General features: G+C 45.0%; 1 protein-coding gene across 3 annotated transcripts in view; it reads right to left on the bottom strand.

Annotated features, from left to right (window-relative positions):
* Nucleotides 1-207: 207 nt before the first annotated feature.
* ELP4 (elongator acetyltransferase complex subunit 4) overlaps nucleotides 208-15,374 on the bottom strand; it is a 239,262-nt gene continuing 224,095 nt past the window's right edge. The window contains exon 10 of one of the 3 annotated variants that reach the window (XM_044751764.2): nucleotides 208-2,999. In XM_044751764.2, coding sequence (XP_044607699.1) covers nucleotides 2,868-2,999 — 132 coding nt within the window. In that variant the 3' untranslated portion in view covers nucleotides 208-2,867. The remainder of the gene's footprint in view (nucleotides 3,000-15,374) is intronic. The other 2 variants (XM_044751762.2, XR_011495973.1) reach the window with 2 other exon arrangements.

Here is a 15,374-nt window from a genome sequence, read left to right as displayed (position 1 = left end):
GTTCACAGTGTAAGTACCGAGGGTTAGTAGTGCTTAAATTCGATGGGGTTGATGTGACTGTCTTTGGAAAGCACTAGCATGGTGTTTAGGAAAGACGTTCACCTGGGGCCTGCAGAAAGAATAGGGTCCCCCACTTCCCTTCTGTGTGTGCACGTCTGGTTCTTCAAAATGAAAAGATGGATGAGGAATTCATTGCAGAGTGTTGCTTCCTTTTGAAGTCGTTTTATTTTGTCTAGTATTAGTATTTGCAGATGCTGGAGGTGGAGCTAAAGAATAAATGGAAGAGGGGAAGAAAAAATGGACAACTGTCTGGTGACTATTAGAGAGAAATTCAGAGGGTCTAAGAACCCCAGGACCTGCAGCGGCCAAGACATGTACCTCCTCTTAGAGAAAGGCACATCTAGCCTAAGACATGAATGCCAGCCAGGCTTTGCAAGTTTTAGGAACATTTAACAGACAGGAAGACATTTCAAATACTATGTTTGGCATTGTTACTTAAGTCTATCTTTGAGACAAGTTGATAATTGAAAAAAGATCTGTTAATAGAGTATATTTCATAACGTATCAAAATGGTCTATACACCTACAGTAGCATTATTGAGGACCAGTATTTTCATGTAGTAAGTTATTAGCACATGGATGATTGATAATGTTTCCAGAAGGAGAAAAAACCATTTTTAGAGTGGGTTTTTATCGGAGGAAAACAAAAAATGTACATCCCTCTTCAGTAGCTCATTTTTACAAATCCTGCTGGTGAATGAGAACAGCAGAGTCCTTGGATCTGAGTTTTGGAAAGCCCAGGTACTACTATTGTTCGAGATGCACTTTTACTGAGTTTGAAAAGTTTCTTTAATATTTAAAATAGGGTTCGAATACGCACATTCAACTATTTTATAGTATTTATCTATTTGCAAAGCACAGATTAACTAGACATTGGCTATTAATTTTATAGACATGGTAGCCAGGAAGGTAAATCAGTGACCTAGCAAGTATTTTGACAAGCAGTTCACATATCTGATGACCTCACATTTCCTTTTCAGAGTCAAATGCTATGTAATTGTTCCGTTGTGTGTTTGTATAAAATGAATCACAACACAGTAAGAAAAAGGTTAGAGTTATTAAAATAATAACTCGACTAAAATACTCATTTGAGTTTATTCAGATTGCTCATAATGCTTTCAAAGGACACAGCAAAGCTTTTGTGGAGTATCTGCACATTATTTATTATCTATGGACTAAATTGGTTTTTTTGGAGTTGCTTTAAATTTTAAAAGCACCTTTGCTTAATATAAAAGCCCTTTAATTTTAACTGACAGATCAATTCTGAAACTTTATTTTGAAAAGAAAATGGGAAAGAATTTGTCTTTCGAATTAAAAGAAGTGAAAAAAATAAACCAGACATTCTAAAAAAAATAGAAGAAGAAACCTGATTTTTAGTACTAATGAAATAGCAGGTGACAAAATAGTTGTCTTTTTGATTTTGATCACAAAAAATAAACTGGTAGTGACAGGATATGATGGAGAGATTTGACATCCTGGCGAATCGCTGTCATTGATTCAATTATTCGAATTCTGAATAAAAGCTGTATACAGTATGTGTTTATGCTACAGTGGGTTTTTTTTTAAGTGACTGACATTCATCACGTTGGTTAGACAGTTTTAAAAACCTAGTCTTTGTTTTCTACAATGTTGTCAAGAACAAATAAAGTATAATTTGTGGTATATTAAAAGCAAAGTACTTAAAAATGCTAGTTATAACTGCTTCAAAATATTCTAACATACTTGAAAATGTATTTTGGAAATTCAACTTCTAACAAATGTTAAACAGCCTTTTAAAAATTGAGAGTCTACTTAAATATGCAACTTTTTGACTTTTGCTTTTTGTCAAAAGCTTTGAGAATATGGAACTATGATTCAAAAACCTTATGTTTTATCTGAAAACTGGTTCAGTATGCTATATACCCCAAAGACTCGTTTGTATGGTTAGAAACATACCAGCAATGCTCATAGACACAAAGGGCTCACCTGGTGCCATGGCAATCTGAGGGAGCTTCAGATTTCTGCTTTGCCTCAGCCCTACGTTCTGGAAGATCTCTCACCAAGCTTCAGTGCATTTTCCTCAGTATCCTGGCCTCAGTGCAGCTGTCAGTTTGCATTTCAATCCTGAATTACATCTGTGGACAGTTTCACAGTGCTGCCTTCAGTTGTTCAGGGTTACTAAACAGAAGACCATCAACTTCTTTTGCTTTGCTTTCCATCTTTCAAGTTCTTTATTAACTACTAGTTATCGGACTAATCATCTTTAATGGAGTCTTAATCCCAAAATATTATTTTGTCTTCATCAATTTAATAACAGGTTGCATAAATGCAAATTCATTTTATTATACAGGCTTCATACATTAGCAAATTTTTCACTTTTTAAAAAACTTTAGCATTTTTGGTGGCAAGTGACTTTTTCAGAAATAAAGAGAAAACAAGTTTTTCAGAAAATACAGTTTTGAATTTCAGAATGTTTTCTGAGCATTCTGAAACATGCACTTTACCATGAGCGAGGTGCCCTAATACATGTACACTAATGGCCACTGTAAGGCATTTGAATTCTTGACATTTTATTTGCTTTTATTTAAAAATAAAATCACCTATTTTCTGTAGATATAGCATAAAACAAAATTTTAAATGAAAGTGCTTCTGCTGTACTGATTCTGTATAAAAAGTTGGTTAAAAAAATGAACAACGGTGGCCTCATTTTGCAATACTGTTTTTTCAAGGACTGAAGGGTCAAATCATTAAGAAAAATATTTACATAGCTATTAGCAATCGTAATTAGAGTGTCACACAATTCTGCACGCGGCGACAAAGGGGGGGCCACTAGAAGTCCAGGTGCTTCTTGCCTCCGGCCGTCACGCCACAGCCGGGGCCCAGCAGCTTGGTGGGTTCTGCCAGATCCTGTTTGCCTGAGCGGCTCACGGTGTCTGACAAGTCTGGAGGCAAATGCAGTCGCTATGGCAGAAGATTTCAGGAGAAGGAAAGAAAGAAGAAAAAAATAATTAATTTTGCTCTTGCGAGCACACTCCAGAATACAATATTATGCTCTGTTGATCAGCATTTAGTCTTGCATATAAAATTCCTGCTAAAACACTTTTCAGGCTGAAGCCTGATGGAACCTCATCCTGTTCCTACTGGATTTCACAAAGATGGCTGTTCCATCGACTGGGCCAGGAGGCTCAGTGCAACATGTCCAGAGTCCAAACCTAAACGTGTTAAGGTTTTTCTGATTTAGGTAGAAATGAAAACATGTAAATAAACAAATAAAAGCAAAATTAAAAAAAAAATCACATGATAATGGCAGAGTTGTTTTTCAGCTTTGTTTTGTTTTGGCCAGGATTCCAAATGCTATTTTTCAATTGAATATAGCTTTTCAGCAATTATGGATTCCCACAAATGCTTATTTCCCTTTATCCGTTAAGTTGACCTGAAGATTCTATTTCAAGGCAATACTTGCTCTAGCAACCTACACTTTTCATAGAAATATTGACACAATGAAAAAAATGCTACCAGTCAAAGGGTCAATACTTTTCACATGCTCAAATAAGTCAGCTGTAACCTCTGTTACAGGTCTTGGTAAGTTTGTTACTATGCACAATGTTGGGTCATGTTTTCAAAAGTATAGTGTAGCTTGGAACATCTCCCCATCCTAACTGTCTTTCTGCAGATACAGGCTGATTTAAGCAGACTCAGAGTGACTGACCATAATTACAGAACAGTTACTGTAATTAGCGAGAAATATGGATGTTTCAAAAGAACCCTTTTGGTTTTCAAAAGGATCTCTACTAAATTCCTTTAACTGTCAGTGCTCTCAGCCCACATGATCTGTTTCACAAAAATCCAAACCCAAAGGACCCCGTCTGTTGTGTGAGGCGCAGAGTGTGTGGAGGCGAAAGGTGAGACAGACAGGAGGGGCCGTGCACTGACAACTGGCCACAGCCTGCAGAGGTGAAGCGACCTGGAGGCAGCCTCCGGGAAACCCTCCATTTGGAAAACTCCCTCCAATATGAAGAAAAATGAAGATGAAAAAGGGTAGAGCCATTTCTTTTTTTTTGGTCAAAATATTGTGATCCACAAACATATGTTTTGGCTAGTTTCTTTCCAGATAAAAGGCTTGTTTATTGTCATGTAAACACAAGCTTTGTGGAGAAGATCAAAATATTTTAAAACATTAAAAATAATTTATGAAAATATTCTTTCTTGATTTCAGTTTGCCTGTACTTACTCTTTAATGCAAATGCATCTAGGATGAAAGACACTATTATACAGATATATGACCAACAAAGATGTCAGAAGGGTCAAGAGGAGCCGTAAGTCCACATAGTAATGTTCATAGGGTATCGTTCACTTGCATCCGTAGCACCCAGCCTGTCACATAGTAAGTAATTAAATGTCTATTTCTTGAATGATATAAAAAACTCAAATAAACACAACTTTGTTTCTTTGATTTAAATAATTCCTTCATTTCTTCATACCCTGCTTTGTTCCAGAAAGGATTTCAGGCAAAAAAAAAAAGTGAGAGGCTCAGGAATCCTAAAGACACGCAGGGCTCTGGAGCACGAGGGTGTGAGTGTCTCTGCAGTGTTGGCTTACCAGTGCTGGGTGAGGAGGCAGGCAGGAAAGAGACATTTAATCACGTCTGAGTTTCAACGTTTCTCTAAGATCCTGTCGTTATTTCTAATAAGCAAAAGAAAGATGACCAGGCTACATGCATGATCTGACAGTTATCTGAAACTTAACATTCACCATAAAAGGCATGTGTGTGCAGACCTCTGGTCGGGACCTCACAAAGATGAATCAGATGGTGACCAGGCTGTTTAGGAAATCAACTGGAGTCAACAAATATTTGGAGTCTACTGGAAGCAAGGCGTTCTGAAAGGCGGTGGGAAGAGAGCGGCCTCCCCACCGGGCGAGTCCTTCGCTCCCGTGAGAGGAAGAAGGCAGGCACAGGGTCCCTCATGGGAGCCCTCCAGGGTCCCTCTGCAGCACAGGTGGGGACAAAGCAGAAATGGGAGGGGAGGGAGCAGGACGGAGCCTCCCGAGTCAGGCTGGGGGTTAAACAACGAGCCTGATGCTGACATGCGCGCTCAACAGTAGAACTGACTCATCTTTACGAGGCATTTGGTTGAAGGGTCATCCTGCTCTGATAATCTACGTGAGGAAGGTATAGTTTATTCAGAACCAGCAGGATACAATTATTTCAGGAGCTTATCTATTTGCTAAAAATTTCTCTTCCTCTGCTTCTCTAGGCAATGAGAGTGAGCCAGTTGGCTGAAAGCCCTCACAGCAAAAGCAGCTAAATGTGGTGTGTGACATGCTTGGAAATCTTTCAGGTTGAACGGCTTTGAAGAAAACTCAAATATCATTTGTGTGTAACTTCTGAGCACAAAAATTTTGGGTGACGTGATTAAATGCTTCTAACCAAATGCTACATTGTGTAGCATATTTGCATCCTCGTGTCTTCTGAGAAAGCCCAGGGATGGCTCCTGCAAAGCTATGAAGCCACGTGTGACTGTGCCTGCATCGGTGTGTCGTTACTTGAACGAGCTCACGGCGCAGTCCACATTCTCAAGCAGTGGGTTTTGTCTTCCTCCTCCCCAGCCTCCCCCCGTGCACCGCGTCAGTGCGCCGTGAAGCAGCGAGGAACAAGGAGACTAGGTTCCAGGCCTGCCAGGTGTGTCCGGGACTTTCCCCGAGAGGCTTCCAGACTTACACGCTGACATGTAAGTGTTCAGAGGCTGCTGGACCCGGATCTGTCTTTCGAGAAATGTGCTGGAGACACCTGGCTTTGCACGGTGACCTGCTTTAGACCAAGGCCGCAAGGCTGTGAGGGTGTATAAACTCTTAGACTGTGAGGTTTCACTGAGCAATGGTTTAAATAAAAATCAGACTATAAAAAATCATACTATTTTCAACCTTACAAACCAAATCAAGGCATTCATCTTACTCATTTTTATGCCTGGGGTTCTGAGGCAAGGCCCAAAGCACATCTTACATCTTGAGCTGAAATGTTTCCACCTGATCTTCTTTCCCAGGTTCTTCGCGGAAGGGTTTGTGCTGGTGATGCAGGCGACGTGTATCTGGCTGGCTGCCTGCTCATTTTTTCCATTAATGCCTTGTCTCAAATGCTGATGTCCATGTAGGCACAGGGACCAGGGAAAGGCGTGACAAGCCCCATGTTCCCCCGAGGCAGCAATTGATCCCACTGGATTAATGGGTCCCTTCTCTCTAGTGCTACAACGTGGGAACAGCGAGGCTGGCAAACACTCCGGCAGATCAGGGAGCTGCTGCCAAATGGCCCCCTAGGCTCAGCGAGCCCTGGTCACATGGAGCGGCTGTGGCAGAGGAGCCTGGCTCTGACGCAGGATGCCACGGAGCCAGACTTTGAGACTCTCCCTCTCTGCTACCTCTGTCCTCTGCTTGGCTGAGCCACTGTCTATGTTTTGTTCTCCTTGAGGTGCAACTAAACTGACCCAAGATACACAGGACTGGATTTCTCAGCTCTGTTGCCTCCTCCTATGTCCTCTGCTCCCAGCCTGCCCGGCTGGCGCTCAGCACTGTTCCCAGACAGAAGGAGCAAGATAAGGAATCTAGATTATACTGAGTTTGAGACAGATTACAGGTAAATACCCATTAAAATAAGTTCAATCAATTTATATTTTTCATATTTTGCCAGGACCAAACCACCAGGTACTGTTTGTTTTCTGAAAACAACTGATGTCATACATTTTACCCTTGAGCAGATGAAGAGATTTATTTTAATCCTTTTTAAATTTCTGACATTTCACACCTTGTATTTATAATCACAGAAAGACGTATTAATATTTCAAAATGCTTCCTAATAGATTTTTTCTCTTTTCTTTAAAACATAGCCAACTTAAATTAAAACTTATAAAGAGCTTAGAACACACCTTGGTCCCTTAACAGAGGCAGCCAGGGACAGTCTGACTCCCCATCACTGATTCTCAGGTTTGTGCTCTCAGCTGGAGGGAAGAAGGGGCCCAGGAGGCCAGACCTGGAAGTTGGACACACCCTTCCACTCAGGTCCACAACTCAGATGTGCTGCCCCTGGTTGGGGGGGAGGCGGGGAAATGTTTGAAGATGTGTGAGGATATGTAACAAATCTATCACTGTGGGAGAAGGAGCCAATGGATATTGGGAGCCAACCAGCCATCAGCTACCGTTCTGGAAAGGCTGGGGCTAAAGAAGGGCATCCAGAAGCTCTCACTAGTGTGTGAGCTGCAGCCCCTGCCTGGGCTCCACTCTTAAGTTTCTGATCAGGAAACACAGCGGACACCCTGCCAGCCGGGAGAGCACAGGTGAAAGGAGTGTTCAGAGTCTCTCTCGCTCTCTATGTAAAAAGAGGACACAGCCCTCTCCCTCATGCACAGACCGACTTCCTTCCAGGAGCACCAGGGGAGGACCGAGGGCAGGAGGCGGATGGAGCGGGCCTTCCCCAAACCACCACCCATTGCAACATTTCTTCACAAGATTTCAGAGTGCTGTTTCACCTTGTAAAAAAAGCTATTAAATAATTATTGTATTTTTACATTGTTAACATTTATATTATTCCATAATCATTACATTATTACAATATAATGTTACATTGTAATTTTCCTACATCTGGTTAAAATTTTGGAAAGTGGAAGATGCATTTGCCTGATTTTGGTGAATTTTGTGTTACTCTCACATATAAATAGTCCAGTGGGAACAATGCCAGAAACAAATTTTTGCTGTTTTTGGATCGGTAAGTGTACATTTTGTAGTGGCTGAATATTTCTGGAAAAAATTCTGCCAAACATGGTCAGCTTTTGGGTTTTAGCTTTTGTTTGTTTAAGATCCAATCCATTCTCAAGGTTTAAGATTAAAATTGTTTTATCGAATGTCATAATCATACTATATCCTTTGAACTGAAAAAAATTCATTTGGTTCTTCCTGATTGATCTGAAAATTAGACAAAATTTCAGAGTTGGAACACTGCACATTGGCTGCCCATTGAAAAATGCTCCGGTGTGCAATTATTTTGACCGTCAATTATAATTGACAGTATTGTCTTGCCTCCAAACTCACCTCTCTGAAAGCAGATTGTGAAGAACTCACTTGTCTAAACAGAAGTGTGATTTGTGAAAAGGCATGTGTCTGTGGCAGAAATTGCTAGCTTACTCCCAATATCTATTCTCTTCCTTCCTTTGCAGTGCATAAAAGAATCTTTGAATATTAGCAGGGCACGTGGCCTCCCAGAGCAAAGGTCACATGTCCCAGCTTCCCTTTGCCAATGGATGAGGCGAGTGACTATGTTCTGGTCACTTTGTCTGGAGCGGAAGTGCTGTGGCTAAGCTCAGGGTCAGATCCTTGGGGGGGTTGGGGGGGCTTCTGCTCCGCCTCTCCTTAGTGCCGATATGCCGCTATTCGTCTCAGCAAGAGGGGCCCCCCCACCCCCTCCTGAGTGGCGAAGGGGGTGTGCCATCCAGAACATGTACCCTTGTTTATGGGACACCCTCTGTGGACTCTGAACCTCAGCACTCCTGTCCAAGTGGCCACCAAAGCCTGCACAGGTCCCTTGGCCAGGTTCGTCCTCTAAGTGTGGACTGTGTTGTCAGTGTGCACACCCTGGGGCCCCAGGAGTCACCAAGGGCTGTGCAGGCGGGGTGTCCCCAGCTGTGCACACGGCCTGCTGGCTGGGGAAGGAGGCAGGAGGAGGCCCGCAGCCTGATTCTCCTTGCATCTCCATGTTCTCAAGTGGGGCCCTGATCCTAAATTTAAACTTGGCTTTCCAGGAAGACGAGTTTGTGAAGGAAGGAAGATCAAGCATTTTCGATGGTTTGCTGGCTTGATCCTTTTAAGGATTTACGCATAGAATAATGTGGCCCTTCATTTGCATTCTTGCTCCAGGCTCCACACCTGCCAGGGACAAGCCTGACTTCCCTCTTCCCACTTGCTGAAATGTGGGTTTGGGGTCGGTGCTGAAGTGGCGTCGCAGACCATCAAGTGGAAGCTCTGGGTTGAGGAGGGCGGAGCACAGTGACAGAATTAGTCTCGGTCTCCTGACACCATCTGGCCACCAAAGGAGCCCTGGGTCACCAAACTGGGCTTTTCTGTGAGAGATAGGTGAACTTCTGTGTTATTCAAGTCACTGTATTTTTGAATCTCTGTAGTAACAGTCTAACCTCTATCTTGTTTATAGAGAATTTGCTACCTGAAAATGGAGCATTCAAGTTCTCTGATCTAAATACACATTGGCTGAGTGGTCAAAGGCAGGCAGGGAGGTCAGACCGCAGAGGGGAAGAAAGTGACCCCTGTTTGCCTGTGACGATGGGGACGGCAAACCTCACGCGTCCTGATCAATGGCTTCAGGCGAGATGCTGGAGAAATTCAGAACATTGGCGTGTTAGCTGCTTCTTGCCACGTTCAGTAAAGTTCTTTATAAAAGAGAAATGAACTTAGGCCCGAGTGACAGAGTTTGCAGGAAGAGACAGCAGGGCCACAGCTCCTCGGACGAGGCGCCCTGCCTGCAGCCACGGTCTACACCGACCAACGGCTTGGCAGGTGCACGGTTTCCACTGTTGTGCATGGAGGCAGGTGCTCCCCAGCGGTCTGCGCCCCTAGGCCTTGGTAAAATGTTCCCGTGAGAGGCTGGCCAGAAACAAGAGCCCACCAGAGACCAAAGTCAGATTAAGGGTGCTGTCTTCCCTCTCAAGTCGATCATTTTAGATGGCTTCAAGCTGGTTACCAATAAGATGAAGGAGACGGAAATGGGTAGAACAGAGGCCAGGAAACAAGACTCCAGTCTTAGAACGCAGCAGTCGTGGGGCAAGCATGCACTCCGACCCCTGGCGGCGGGCCCTCGGGAGCGGGGTGGGGAGTGGGGTGGGGGTGGGGCAGGACGCTGGGAGGCGTGAGATTTTGAGAAGTGGAGAGGGGCAGGCGTGGTGGGTCTTCCCGAAGCTTCCACTGGGCAATTGGCAGCACTCCTGCGTCCGCGTCCTGACTAGCTCACAGGAGTTGAGGGCAGCTGCAGAAGCGGGGCCAGCCCAGAGCTTCAGCGTGCAGTTACTGCTTCATGGGGTCCAGCGCGGTGGCAGCGGAACTTACCGACCTGCGATGACAGGCCCCAGGGTGTGCACGCCTGGTTAACGGCTGGGGGCCGCCTGATTCCTCGCCTTCCTGACTGGTAGAGGCAGCAGCTCTCCTGGAAGCCAGCTTGGGGGCAATGTCCTCCAGCCCTTGTGATTATTTCATTAGCCCCCGAGCTTCTGGTATGAGCTTTCTGATTGCACAAAATAATTAGATGTGATCCGTTTCCCATTCTGAATCCCAGAACTATGTCCAGACAACTCTTCAGCTGCGATTACTTGCATGTGGAACCAAATGGAAGCAAATAGCCTGGGAACCTTCTAAAGTCTTGAGGGGATTGTATTGCCAAAGAAACCACAAGCCTGGTCAAAGTCTAGGATTATATCACCCTCAGAGTAACCTTCGGTCCCCAAAGCTGATCTATCAACAAGCGGGCTGTGAAAACCAGGCAGCCTCCACAGGGCATACTCTCCAAGGGTGACCTCGTGCAGCCATCAAGGAGTGACTTCCCAAAGGGGCACAGAGGAACATGGAGAGGGAGCTCCTTCCAGAGAGCAGACTGGGGCTACGAACTGGGCTGACATTCTCTCCTGCCAGGGCGGAGAATTTTTGCAGTTTCTAGCCAGTAGGATCCCCACTTGCCCCCGAAGAAGGGTGTGTGGGAAGAAGGCTGTGCATGGATATCTGGGTTCCAAAGGGTTGTGGGCATGACAGAGACTGACACTTGTTGCCCAACATCTCCTCCCGCCCCTCCTTCAGTTGAAGGACCCTTGAGCACACGGCATCCTGAAGGAGACTTCACTCCCACACCTCCCTCTCAGCGAGCTGGGGAGCAAGTGACCAAGTCTGAAAGCTCGAGTGGAACTGGTGCTGCACTTGAGGACAGCCAAGTGGAGTCTGAACCCAGGCAGCCTGGCTTCCAAGTCCACATTCTCACCCACAGTCTACGCGCCCGGCTTCTCTAAGTACCAGAGATAAAACAGTGAACAGCACAGGGGGAGCCCTGCTTTCAAAGAACCTGAATTCCAGAGGGACACGCACGCGACTCAGGGGAAACAGGTGGCGTCCGGGAGAGCAAACGCGGCGAGGACAACTCAGACAGCGAGCGGTGCGCTCAAGGACTAAAAGGTAGTTTCATGAATTTTTATGAAAACACGATACTGGCTGGTGGCACTATATTAATTGCTAAAGGCCTTTCTGGAGAGTCCATTTGAGTTAAGATCTAAATTTTGAGAAGGGACCTATGAAGACCTGGAAAAAGAAGTTTCCGTGCAAAGGGAATAAAATGCAAAAGCCTGAAGGTGGGAATAAGCTTGGCAAATTTGAAGGACAGAAAAAGTCAGTTTTTCCGGAGCAGTCAACATACAGGGGAGTGGCATGGCCTTGAGGAGTTTGCTCTAAAGGCGGGTAACAGACGTGGGGGTGCGAAGCTACGGTAAGCGGCTTGGATTCAATTCTCAGAGCTACGGGGAGCAAGGGAGCGACGTGCACTGATTTCTGTCAATACCAGGGCCATCTCACCTGTGTGCTTACAGAACCACTGACGGACATTTTCAATAACAGAAAACAAGAATTGTTGCAAACGTATATTCTATTACAGACAGAATTTTCTAAAAGGTGGGGTACACAGACTGTTCTAGATCCTGCTTGCTTCTGAGTGAGGAAAACCGTTCCAGCCACTAAGTGACCCACAGTACTCGCTCCTGCTGCCCTCCTCCTGTGGGGAGTGGTGCTTCTCAATCTCAGGCCTGCCCAGCAGAAGATTCCAGGGGCTGGGCCTGCGTGCAATGTCCCTGGGGTAGAAGCTGCGGCAGTACTGTGGGGCTGGGGTGCGGGGGGCGCTGGTTTGCTGAGTTTAATCCTCTTAAAGTGTGAGTCAGAACCTTTAACAAACCAGTGCGCTTCAGTCCCAAGGTTCCTGAACTTTCAGACATTTAAGATGTGTAGGAGTCATGTTATTTTCCTCCCTTACGTCAGACATCGACAGAGAACAAACCAGATTATTCCTAGAGCACTTTCCTTAAAATGGTTTTACTTTCTACACAAACTAATGGCACCATCTTTTTCTTTTCTTTTGGTTTCTCCTCTGTTCTTTTGCAGATATTCTTCTCAAGAATGTTCTAGCGTTAGCAGGCCTGAACAAACATACCATTCAGGCAACAGTGGGAATACTGTGAGGTCAACTGCTACCTAGACTTGAACAGTAGAAACGCTGAGACAGACGCCTTCCCCAAGCCCCCTCAGCCTTTTCTCTGGGCTGCAAGAATGGGATGGGAAGCCACACATGGCCACCACCACCCTGCGACCCTGACTGTGCGCCCTTGCCTGAATAAGGCTCCTCGCACCTCCCTAACCCTCCCTCCTGCTCGTCCTCCCCGAGTTGCGTGGCAGGACTTCCCTCTCTGGCGCCCTGTTGCCTGGTCTCCAGTGCCGCTAACCCCAGGCGCGTGTGGCCCTGGAACACACAATGCAGGCAGGAGCAGATCAGCCCCAGAGTGTGTGGAATTTGAATTAAGCCCCAGCAGGGCCAGGCTGAGAGAGGCTTGAGACCCAGGGCCTGTGCTGCTGCGGCAGCAAAGGGAAGGAGGCCGAGACCTTCCTGCGGACAGACTCGGTCGACTCTTCACGCCCACCTTGTCCAGGAAGCCTCCTTCCACCTGAGACAAGCAGGGAATCATTTTAGGAGTAATATTTTGGGTACCGCTGCTCAGGTGGCTTAGGAATAGTAAGATATTTTAGGAACAGATAGTGCTCTTAGAAACGAATATCGATCTTACAAAAAGAAACTTCTTTTAGAAATAAATTCAAAGTGCTAATTACATACAAATTCCTTTTCATCCCTTTTTTCTTTTAAGGCGTATGGAAAGTACTCTGGATGGGGCAAAGGCACGCTGTCTTTGTTTCTGTTGACTAGAACTCAAACTCATGTTTGCTCCTTACTATAGCGTGAAATGTCCCACTCAGTAAACTCTTAGCAGATAAATATGTTTGCGAACTCAAGGCTGATCCCTAAATCCTAGAGCTTTTTACAACTACAGTAGATCCACCACTCAACTCAGGAACTGGCCGAGGTCTGATTGATACATAACTAATGGAACAGACACATTCTAAGATGTGAAAGGGCAGGAACTAGCGAATTTTGAAATCAGATGACTGCTTGAGTTATCATATTAATGTCAGTTCACCAAATAACTTTTAAAACTGGCAGCTTTTGACGAACACTCCTCTTGGAAACGTGGCAATCATAGATTTTTGTACACAAGTATAGCACATATCTATGAACATAATACTGATTGACTTTGGCTGTCCATGAAGGAGTCCTGAGAGCATAATGGCCAATGTGTCTGCCTGCATAATGCCGGACAGCGCATGCAGAACACCACCCCGAAGCCCCGAGACGGGGTGTGCAGTGCTCGGAGGAAACGGCAACGCTGCGTCTCCAACCACTCTTCAGTTACTTGGAGGTCCTCAGATTTGAGGGTCTGCTAGTTCCTGGGTATGAAGAAAGAATTTTTAATGGGGCCAAATGTAGGTGTTTACAAGGGGGAATTGTTGTTTCTTATTAGGAGCTGCCTTATGTTCAATAGTTGTATTTACTTTGTCAGGCTGGCCAGCATTAGAAATCCCCATTGCTAGGCAGCCGCCAGCGCCTGCGAAGTATTCCTGGGCATTCAGCACTGAAGCATGTGCTGCCCAAAGCCAGGTTCGCGGCAGTGTGCTCTCTGGTCCTCCCTGCCCGCCCCCACCCGAGCAGGCCTCTGTGACAGGAAATCCTGGGCACTCTGGGCCGAAACATATTTACATGACTGAAACACGACAATCAACGCGTTTGTAAAGCTGGAGGGGAGGTAACTTTAATGGTCTTTGAAGCAGGCCGATTTCCTGGAGCTTTCAGTCTCACTTCAATCTGTTCTGCATGCGTGAACAAGTTCTTCTTCACTATAGGTATCTGACAAAGTCTACCTGGTGTGAACGTGAGTGAAAGGAAAACAACACAAAACTTAACTTTATGTTTTCTCTTTGCCAAACTGTTCCCACTTCTTCCCCCAGGTCCAGGTGCATCGAGGGCCGCGCTGTTATTTTTGACACGCTGTGTTAGCTTTCAGACAAGGCAGTTAGGTAGTACGTTTTTGGTTTGAAGGAATGAAATGTGGCTTTCTCTACACTGACTGCATAAAAACTTTCCACAATAAATGGAAGTATCCATCACGGCAGGGAGCTCCTTACTCTCCACGGGCAGATAAAAGGCCAGTCTCCCAGGTGGTGTCCATGCCACCTGCTCCAAACGTCAGTGAACACCTCGGTGGCATCAGTAACATTGCCTGGTAAGTGTTACCGTATGTCTGTGTGTGCTCGCCTGTTTACACATATAAATAGAAATGCATAACATGGCAATGCTGTCATGAATATTTTAAAATCCTTTAAGTCTATAGATTAATTAATTGCTGAAATCTTGGTAAAATTTAGAAAAACATCTTTCATATCAGAGCCCTCTGAAATGAAATGAAAAGAAAACTTCCATTTTCCTTTTGATTTTGGAAAGATGCTAACCCTGGAAACCCACCTCAATTCTCACCTAAAAGCTTATGGCAAATTCACAAACTACACTGGTTTCCAACAGTCACCGGGTACGTCTGTCTGCCCCTCCACGGGCCTCTCTCCTCGCCCACTTCAAAGGGAGCTTGGAGAACAGCCTGGGCAGAGCAGAGCCCTCTCAACGTGCCTCAGGACAGCAATGGGGCAGCACCAGCCGAGCGCGCTGGCTGGGGGACAAGATTAGAGACGAAGACACAGCTCCAAAGATAACTCTGTGCTCAAGTGACTTCACAGATAAGAACTAAGAGAGAATCCATTTAGTCTCAGATAGAACATCTCTCCATGAATAATGGGAAATACAGTTAAAGGAAATGAAGTAAATAAAGCAAGGAAAAAATACCAATGATCAGAAAAGAGCAGACTGTTTGTGAGTATACAGACAAATGACCACCCTACTGCCAGGGGTTGGTTGGTTGGTTGGTTGGTTTGTTTATTGGGCTTAATCAAAATGCATGTTTCTAGGGAAATGTTAACAAGAGCTAAGTTTAATTTCCACATGGATAATTTAGAAGTAATTTCTCATAGAGATTATTTTCTATCCTTTAAAAACTCATTTGCTTTTACATGTGGAGCATTTTCCCCCACCGCTTAACTTTATCACTGAGCTAAATCTTTCTACAAGGAGGCCTAAGAGACCCTCAGAATGCAGAAGAACCAACA

Source organism: Equus asinus, chromosome 20 (assembly GCF_041296235.1).
Source record: "Equus asinus isolate D_3611 breed Donkey chromosome 20, EquAss-T2T_v2, whole genome shotgun sequence".
Classification (NCBI taxonomy): Eukaryota; Metazoa; Chordata; class Mammalia; order Perissodactyla; family Equidae; genus Equus; species Equus asinus.
This window is presented reverse-complemented; position numbering and strand designations above follow the sequence as displayed.